Raw genomic sequence first — 10,371 nt, 5'->3', positions numbered from 1 at the left:
CCCTTGGCCACTGCTGATATCCCGTTTCGAAATCCTCACGGGCGATCAGACGGTCACTCACAAGTAACACTTCACATCGTTGCTGCCGGTCTGACGCTAAACTATACATTTTCGGAAAGCACTAGTCCTAAATAGGATAACTACACAGTGCGACGGTCAGACGTTGCCGCGTTCAGGACTTATGGAGCGTCAAACATTAACATGGGGTTTATGAGAGTTACAGGAAACGAAGAAGAACACAAGGTTTGTGACGTTTGAAGCGACGTTGTCTGATTGAGCACTTGTTTGCGTAAGTTAAAGGGTACAATCAATGTGCAAATCGTCGAACAGAGCATGAGAGATGCAAAGAGTGCGCTCACAGTGTGCACACTTGACGAACGGTAGTTCGCCGCACGTGAAGCACACGTCACCTTCGTCGAGGGAGTCAAAGCAGTACTCGTGCGGAGAGATCCACATTCCCGGCTCCTCGTCCAGATAGCCAGCCTTGTGGAAAGCGTACCGGATCAGGTTCTTGAATCGGGGTGCGCTGAACTGGTAGAGTGAAAACGACTGTAGTGCCAGGAATCGATCGCGATGCCAGATATCCATGACACTGTCCATGGCCAGTGTGTCGGTCACAAAGCGTACAAAGGACTTGTACTGACGGAAGAAATGCACATCTAAAGGCTGAATCTTTCCAGTGCAACCACCAGGAATCAGTCTCTTGTGCAACGCAACGTCGGCAGGCTTCAGTGCGTTCGATAGATTGTCGTCCTTGTTCAGAGTCCACGAGTCCAATAGCAAAACGATCTTCTTCCGATCATCAGGCATGCTTGGCCAGAACACTTGCTCGTAGAAGTCCTTAAGGTCGTCCCTGTTCATGTTGGACGTTTTGCCAGCAAATGATTTGATGTTCGGTGGATCTGCAGGCTTGTTTCCCGGAAACTTTCCACTTGGTTCCGACACCAGTACATACATCGGCCGCAGAATCTCTCCGGCCATGGTGATCACGGGCATGATCATGTAGCTGTGGGTTGTTGCGCTCATGGATCCCACAACCGCTCGCACGACTGTTGTTCCTTTGGTACGGAGAGTGCGAGTACTCTGCAACAACTTCTTGAAGCTACTCTGATCTGCATTGGCAACCTGCGTTGGTGGGATGCTTTCGCTTGCAATGAGCTCGCGAGTCGCTAATACGAAAGCATCAGCCTGCTGCTGCAAGTCCAACTCTTTCAGTTGCCAGGTCCTGCCGACCCTGTGGGTGATTGCACGGTCCACGATGTTGTTGCGCTTCTTGAATCTGTACACCCACGACGGTGATGCCTTGAACTTGAGACTCTTGTTAGGGTCCAGTTCATTAGCTGTTTGCCTAGCCCAAATTCGCAACGTTCGATCGTGAATGATAGCAGTGTGCTGTTTCTCCGCGAACATGCCCCGAACTGCCTCATTGATCTCTGCCATCAGCGTCTTCTTGTCATCTTTGCCTTGTGTTGCCCCAAAGTGACGTAGCACGCCAATGTTCCGAATATACCTGAACTGATTCTGCAGAGTCGAGTGGGTAGCACGACCGGTCTTTGTGTTCCAAGGCCTACCTGTTTTTGGATTTACCGTCCAGTAGGCATAGGCTTTTGCCTTGTACTCGCGCCACTGCTCTGGTGTCATTTTGGAGTCTTCTGGAGGCTGATCCTGGAACTTCGGCTTCTTCACAGGAGAGGGCAGGTATTCTGACGCTGATGAGCCAGATGCGGAAGACGTATGAGACTGCTGCGATGACGAAGGCATCTCTGCATCCTCCTGCTCTTGGTCTTCCTCGTCTCCAAAATCCATGTCTCCGTCCCCCTGGTCACCATCACTGTCACCGAAGCCGAGCGTACGAATCTCTTCAACGACTTCCATCCCGCTGGTCAAAAGAGACTTGATGTGTGCCACTATCCTTTGCTCTTCCAAATTTGGATTGCGCTCATTTGTCCCGATCTCGGCCACCAGAGCCCAAACGACCACTTTCGGATCCATCTTACAACGCATACCTAAAAAACACAAAAACAACACAAATGTTAGCACAGAGTACAAATGCAAGACGAATTAGCATGAAATAATACGACTGCTACAACACAAATGTTAGCACAGAGTTCAAATGCAAGACGAATTAGCATGAAATAATACGACTGCTATGGTTACTCTCATAAACCCCATGTTAATGTTTGACGCTCCATAAGTCCTGAACGCGGCAACGTCTGACCGTCGCACTGTGTAGTTATCCTATTTAGGACTAGTGCTTTCCGAAAATGTATAGTTTAGCGTCAGACCGGCAGCAACGATGTGAAGTGTTACTTGTCAGACCGCGACGCACACAAAGACTATTCATACATATAACAAAACCTTGAATAAAATAACACTATGCTTATTTATTAAAATACCATAAAAAATAACGAAGAGAAACAACACAACACTCAACACTAAATATGTATATAAAATTATTTTCACTAATAAAATCACACCGCTTTTTCACTACGCTATCCCTTTCCGGATCCTGGCTCTTTGGGCAATTTTTTAGACTTTCAGTCAAGCAGCTACTGTATCGTCACTATTTATCCTAGGATCATGGTTCATACCTCATTCTCCTCAGAATAGAGTTGGCTTTCAAAGGGTACCACTTGCATGCTCATACCATATACCAGAAGCGGGAAAAATGATGTCAAAGGGAAAATTTCGGAGGGAATTTTTTTTCTCGAACTTTGGCCCCCCTGGACCCCCCTGTGTGAACGTAGCCATCTAAAAAAATCTGATAAATAGTACTTGGTATACTAAATGTGTTTGCCAAATTTCAAGTTTCTATCTTGAACAGTAAGGGCGGGAGAATTTTTATCAAAAATTCCCACAATGCCCCAAATTACCATAAAACACTATGATCTCAGGGAAAAAAATTCATGAGACATCCCTAATTACCCTAGGACTATAATCCGCCAATCATTCTCTTCAGAATAGAACTGCCTTTCAGCTGGTACCATTCACATGTCTCCATTATGTATCTAAGGCGGAAAATTCCGGAAAAAGGGATTTTTGGGGGCTAAATTTCCCTTTTTTCAACTTTTAGCCCCTCTGGACCCCCCTGTTTTAACGCAGAAATCTAAAAAATCTGTTAAATACTACTCGGTGGACTGAATGTTTGTGCACAATTTCAATCTTCTAGGTGCAAAAATAAGCCCGCCAAAAAAAATTCAGAAAATTCCCCATGTTACCCTATACAGAAGTATATTCTGAAAAAAAAATCACTGAGACGTCCCTAATTACCCTAGAATAATAATTCGACCGTCATTCTCTTCAGAATGGAACTGCCTTTCAGACGGTATGACTTACGTGTCTTCATCATGTATGTGAGGCGGGAAAATCATGAATTACGGGATTTTTTGTCTAAAAATCCCTTTTTTCAATTTTCCCCCCTCTGAACCCCCCATGTTTTATTACAGAGATCTGAAAAAATCTGAGAAATGCTACTAGGTGGGATGAATGTTTGTGCACAATTTCATTCTTCTAGGTGCAAAAGTAAGCCCGCCAAAAAAATATATACCCACTGTTTATGATTATGTTCTTAAATGTTCGCGATTTACTTAACTGGTAATGGACTGTCTTCCAACAATGGAAACTTCCAATACTTGCTTTTAGTTTTTATTGTACCTTACTAATCGCTGGTTTTCAAGTAACACATAAAATAAACCACAAAGTACATATAATAACTGCACTGTGTTCATTGCACTTAAATAACAAACTTAACTTCAAAATTATGGAAGAAATGTTCGTGCCTCGTGCCTTATGCACCGTCTCTCTTCAACACTTTCCATCTTGAATAACAAATGAAATCTAAGTTTCGTAAAAATAGTGTTTCCAGTTCTTAAAAAATATTACTACATAATATAAGACTTAACATGCCGCCCGCCAAAAAAGGGCTAGTGACCTTTTTTTTTTTAAAAAAAAAAGAAAACAAACTTTACATAACAACAAATAAAATAGACTAAAACAGGAAATAAATATGCTTTAACATGAATGACATTACGATTCATCATTATTTGGTAAAACACAAAGTCCTCTAATTGAGCATTTATATAAACCATTGGAAGTTTTAACAGTAGCCACTCGAACCAAACCGTCAGGTCCAGAATGCACTTCAGTGATAACTCCCAATTTCCACGATAGAGGAGGTAGCTTATCTTCTTTGAGAACCACCAATTGACCTGGCTGTATGTTGGCACAGCTTCTCTTCCATTTATTTCTTCCTTGTAGTTGTGACAAATATTCCATATACCATCTTCTCCAAAACTGTTGAAATTGTTGCTGGATCCTTTGCCATCTTTGAATTGAACTAATCTTCCCCTGATGTAAGTCACGTTCTGGTAGTGCTGTCAATGGTTGGCCATAAGAAAATTACCAGGAGTTAATGCTACTGGATCATTGGGATCATTGGATAATGCTACAAGAGATCTCGCATTTAAGCAAGCTTCTATTTGTGTGATTAATGTTGTTAATTCTTCAAACGTGAGATATGACATTCCCATGACTCTCCTTAAGTGGTATTTAAAGGACTTAACTGCAGCCTCCCAAAGACCACCGAAGTTGGGCGAATATGGCGGAATAAAATGCCACTGGATTCCTTCAGTAGTTGCAAAATTCTTAATCCTTTCTTGATGGTCAGCTGTATGCAACAACTTTGCGACTTCTTGAAGTTCCTTGTTGGCACCAATGAACGTAGTTCCATTGTCGCTATAGATACGCTTGCATTTACCTCGACGAGATATGAATCTTCTCAAAGCAGCTAAAAATGCCTGACTAGTAAGATCACTCACAACTTCGAGATGGATAGCCTTTGTTGCTAAACACACAAACACTGCAATGTAGCATTTCACCTTTGTTTTTGACTTTCTGGTACCAGCTTTGATGTAAATAGGACCAGCAAAGTCAATTCCAGAATTTGTGAAAGGTCTTGTTAGTTCTACTCTATGTTTTGGTAGTTGTTCCATTAATTGTTCTGGTCCAGACGCCTTTAATCTTTGACATGTAATACACCTTCTAATAACTTTCTTGATGGCATTTTTACCATTAGGTATCCAATACCTTTGCCTTAGTGATGCTAGCATTACTGACATCCAGAATGTAGCAATCGCCTGTGTTCATGTTCTATAATTAGTCTTGTTAGGTGATGATCTGGTGGTAGAATAATTTGATGTTTAGCATCAAATTCAAGTTCAGACATCTTTAATCTTCCACCAACTCTTAGTAATTGCTGATCACATATGAAGGGATTGAGAGACAAGAGTTTGCTCTTATTGCTAACTCTTCCACTTTCTTTAAGATCAGCCATTTCCTTAGCATAAACTGAATTTTGAACTTCTCGTATTAGTCTGATTAAAACTTCTTCAATTTCTTCCAAGGTAAGAGCGTCTACATTTCTTCTTGATGCTTCTACTTTAGCATTCTTGAAAAACCGCATGCAATAAGCCAAAACTCTCTGAAGTTTGTTCAAAGTAGAGAATCTTTCGACCATACTATTATTTTGAGTTGTCACTAAGTAACTTGATTTTAATTTCTTCTGTTCAGGAATCTCTCTGAGTGGGGCAGGCTCCGTCCTAGGCCAATCAATTGAAGAACACTGTAACCATTGAGGACCGTTCCACCACAAACTATTATGTATTAACTTGTCAGGACTTGTTCCCCTTGATATAATATCTGCAGGATTTTCACTTGAAGCGACGTGTCTCCATTCGCCTCCCACTTCTTGTACCTCAGCAACTCGATTGCCAACAAATGTTTTCCATCTATTTGGACTTGCTCTTAACCATGCTAAGACCACCATAGAATCTGTCCACATATATACCTGGGATATTCGTTGTTTTAATGCCTTAGTTACCTTCTTGACAAGTTTTGATGACAACACTGCTGCACATAACTCTAAGCGAGGCAGGGAAATCTTCTTTATGGGCGCCACTTTGGACTTAGCACATAATAGCTTCGAAGTAACTTGACCATCCTTGTTGACGGATCTTAAATACACACATGTCCCATAAGCCTTTTCTGAAGCGTCTGAGAAAGCGTGAACTTGAATGTCTATCAAGGTACCTGAATGAAGAACCATTCTGTCTACACTGATATCTGATAATGAAGGAATGAATTCAAGTACTGTCTTGCATCTTTGCTGTAGTTCTTTAGGAAGTGTTTCATCCCACTCCAATTCTGCTTGCCACAGATCTTGAAGAATTATCTTACATACGATTGGATACATTGGACTAACAATTCCCAACGGATCAAAGATTGAAGCAATAATACCCAACATCTTGCGTTTTGTTAAATTATCATTCGACCTTTGATTTAGAGTGAATCCATTCATCACTTGAAGTTGATCAGTTGCTGAGTGCCAAAGTAATCCTAATGTTTTGATTTGACCCTTATCGTCTAAGCGTAATGGAAGGGCTGTGTGAACCTGGCCCCCCCACCACATAGTACAAACGATTTAGTTGGCTCATTTGAAAGATTTTCGTTTGTACCGGATTGTACCGTAGTTTGTTTCGTTTGTACCGTCCTGGATTATGAAAAATTAACGAAACAAAATGGGGGCCCAGATCAAACAGGCCCCCAAATCACGACTTAATACACCGGGTACCCATGATTTTTGTATGTCATATGAAAGTACTTGGTTAGTACAGGATTGTACCAAAAAGAGTTTTATTTTAGCCGTAATAGATTATGAAAAATTAAGAAAACAAAATTGGGGGGCTGTGTGAACCTGGCCCCCCCACCACGTAGTACAAACGATTTAGTTGGCTCATTTGAAAGATTTTCGTTTGTACCGGATTGTACCGTAGTTTGTTTCGTTTGTACCGTCCTGGATTATGAAAAATTAACGATACAAAATGGGGGCCCAGATCAAACAGGCCCCCAAATCACGACTTAATACACCGGGTACCCATGATTTTTGTATGTCATATGAAAGTACTTGGTTAGTACAGGATTGTACCAAAAAGAGTTTTATTTTAGCCGTAATAGATTATGAAAAATTAATAAAACAAAATTGGGGGCTGTGTGAACCTGGCCCCCCCACACCGTAGTACAAACGATTTAGTTGGCTCATTTGAAAGATTTTCGTTTGTACCGGATTGTACCGTAGTTTGTTTCGTTTGTACCGTTCTGGATTATGAAAAATTAACGAAACAAAATGGGGGCCCAGATCAAACAGGCCCCCAAATCACGACTTAATACACCGGGTACCCATGATTTTTGTATGTCATATGAAAGTTCTTGGTTAGTACAGGATTGTACCACAAAGAGTTTATTTTAGCCGTAATAGATTATGAAAAATTAAGAAAACAAAATTGGGGGGCTGTGTGAACCTGGCCCCCCCACACCGTAGTACAAACGATTCAGTTGGCTCATTTGAAAGATTTTCGTTTGTACCGGATTGTACCGTAGTTTGTTTCGTTTGTACCGTTCTGGATTATGAAAAATTAACGAAACAAAATGGGGGCCCAGATCAAACAGGCCCCCAAATCACGACTTAATATACCAGGTATCCATGATTTTTGTATGGCATATGAAAGTACTTGGTTAGTACAGGATAGTACCACAAAAAGTTTTATTTTAGCCGTAATAGATTATGAAAAATTAAGAAAACAAAATTGGGGGGCTGTGTGAACCTGCCCCCCCCCACCACGTAGTACAAATGATTTAGTTGGCTCATTTGAAAGATTTTCGTTTGTACCGGATTGTACCGTAGTTTGTTTCGTTTGTACCGTTCTGGATTATGAAAAATTAACGAAACAAAATGAGGGCCCAGCTCAAGCAGGCTCTCAAATCACGACTTAATACACCAAATACACATGACCTCTGTATGTCATATTAAAGCCCTTGGATAGTACCGGATTCTACGGCAAAGAGTTTTATTTTAGCCGTAACAGGTTATGATAAATTAAGGAAACAAAATTGGGGGGCTGTGTGAACCTGGCCCCCCCACCACGTAGTACAAACGATTTAGTTGAATCATTTGAAAGATTTTCGTTTGTACCGGATTGTACCGTAGTTTGTTTCGTTTTTCCCGCCGTAGATTATGTTAAATTAACGAAACAAACTGGGGTCCCAATTCAAGCAAACATTCTAATCAAGTTTTAAAACACAGGATACATATGACTTTCGAGAAATTTGAATTTGTCATGGCAGGTCAACCTGGCCCGCACGTGTTTGTTTTCTTTCCAATTCGAATCAAAACGTCACCAAAAATTTGAACCCAATATGTATCAATTTATTGCATCAAAGTTAGAATTTGTACCGCCATCAATTTCGAGGAATTTGAATTTTTAATGGCGCGTCAGGCTGGGCTGGAGAACTTATTTTCCTTTTTCAATTCGAAGCAGAAAACTACCAAAACTTGTACCCAATATGCACCAATCTGTACCACAAAAATTGAAAATTGTACCCCGAATATTTTTTGAGAAAATTGAACTTTTGTTGGGAAGTCAATCTGGACAGCACAAGTCATTTTTCTTCTCAATTCCAACTAAACCGTTACCAAAATTTGTACCCAATATATACCAATTTGTAGCACCAAAATTATAATCTGTACTACCACCAATTTCGACAAACATGAATTTTTATTGGCGGATCAAACTGGCCCGCACAACTCTTTTTCCTTCGAATTTGAATCGAAACGGCACCAAAAATTTGTAACCAATATGTACTATTTTTTTATTACGAAAATTACAATTTGATCCCCCATGAGTTTCGAGAAATATTAATTTTTGATGGTGAGTCAAACAGGCCCACTCAACAAATTTTTCTGTTCAATTCGAATGAAAATATCAAAAAAATTGTAAGAATTTTTACTCCCACCAATTTCTACAAATTTAAATTTTTGATGTGTCACGCTGGCCTGCACAACTTGTTTTTCTTTCCGATTCCAAGCAAGGCGTTACCAAAAATTTGTACGCAATTTGTACCACAAAATTTAGATTTGTACTCCCACCAATTTCGAGAATTGTGAATTTTAGACGGCGGATCGAAGTTACCCTCATAACTTATTTTTCTTTACAATTCGAATCAAAACGGGACCAAAAATTTGTACCAGATCTGTACCAATTCATACCACTAAAATTAGAATTAGCACCCGCATCAATATCTAGAAGTTTGAATTTTTGATGGAGGATCATGCTGGCTTGGGCAACTTATTTTTCTTTCAAATTCGAATCAACACGGCATCAAAAAATTGTAGCCAATATTTACGAATTTGCAGTATCAAAATTAGAATTTATATCCCCACCAATTTCGAGAAATACGAATTTAGATATGCGGGTTAGACTGATCCGCACAACTTATTTTTCTTTAAAATTTGAATCAAAACTGTACCAAATACCTGTACCCTATATGTAACGATTTGTACCGTCAAAATTATAATCTGTACCCTCACTAATTTCGACAAAAATGAAATTTTCATATATAACGGGTGAAGCAGAGCCGAACAACTCTTTTCCCTTCCAATTCGAATCAAAATGGCACTAAATGTTGGTACCTAATATGTACCAATTTGTACGACGACAATTAGAGTTATACTCCAACTAATTTCGAGAAATTTGAATTTTTGTGGAGGAAAATTTTCTCCTCCACTGCTTTTTTTCATTCTAGTTCGAATCGAAACGGTACCAAAAATTTGTACCCTATATGTAGAAATTTGTATCAACAAAATTAGAATTTCTACCCCCACTAATTTCGAGAAATTAGAATTCTTGATGGTGGACCAAATATTTGTACCCAATATGTACCAATTTATACCACCAAAATTAGAATTTGTACCTCCACCAATATCGAGAAATTTGAATTTATGTTGGCGGTTCAAGCTGCCTGCATAACTTGCTTATCTTTCCAATTAGAATCAGTACAGTATCAAAAATTTGTACTCAATATGTACCAATTTGTACCACCAAAATTAAATTTGTATCCCCAGTTATTTCGAGAAATTTGAATTTTTGGTGGCAACGTCAAGCTGGTCCCCACAACTTATTTTCTTTTCAATTCGGATCGAAATGGTATCGAAAATATATACCTAATATGTACCAATTTGTACCACAAAAATTAGAATTTGTGCAACTACCAATTTTGAGAAATTTGAATTCTCAATGCTCGATCCAACTTGACGTCGAAACCTGGCTCGGCCAACACATTTCTTTTATTAATTCGAATCAAAATGTTACCAAAAATTTGTGCCAAATAGATATTAGTTTTGCGTCATTTATAAACACCGAAGACAAAATTATTTTAATATTTTTCTACGGTGTACCAAATGTTAGAAAGAATAAAGGAAAGCATTATCACAAAACAACTTGGTTGGGGGAGAGAGAGTCAAACATCTACATATGTTGG

The 10,371-nt window shown here is 39.6% G+C and overlaps 2 protein-coding genes across 2 annotated transcripts; both read right to left on the bottom strand.

The window, feature by feature from the left end:
- Positions 1 to 4,376: 4,376 nt before the first annotated feature.
- On the bottom strand, positions 4,377 to 5,108 carry LOC145689792 (uncharacterized). Its single transcript, XM_081763997.1, has one exon. It carries the CDS (start codon positions 5,106 to 5,108, stop codon positions 4,377 to 4,379), a length of 732 nt encoding a protein of 243 aa, XP_081620123.1.
- Positions 5,108 to 6,301, bottom strand: LOC145689791 (uncharacterized). The gene has a single exon (XM_081763996.1). It carries the CDS (start codon positions 6,299 to 6,301, stop codon positions 5,108 to 5,110), a length of 1,194 nt encoding a protein of 397 aa, XP_081620122.1.
- Positions 6,302 to 10,371: the final 4,070 nt, after the last annotated feature.

This window comes from Thermobia domestica, chromosome 7 (genome assembly GCF_964235325.1).
Source record: "Thermobia domestica chromosome 7, izTheDome1.hap1.1, whole genome shotgun sequence".
Classification (NCBI taxonomy): domain Eukaryota; kingdom Metazoa; phylum Arthropoda; class Insecta; order Zygentoma; family Lepismatidae; genus Thermobia; species Thermobia domestica.
Note: the sequence above shows the minus strand (reverse complement) of the source record. Positions and strands in the feature narration are given on the sequence as shown.

Coding starts and splice junctions, on each gene's coding strand:
- LOC145689792 (XM_081763997.1), bottom strand. CDS start 5,108: ATGCTAGCATCACTAAGGCAAAGGTATTGGATACCTAATGGTAAAAAT.
- LOC145689791 (XM_081763996.1), bottom strand. CDS start 6,301: ATGTTGGGTATTATTGCTTCAATCTTTGATCCGTTGGGAATTGTTAGT.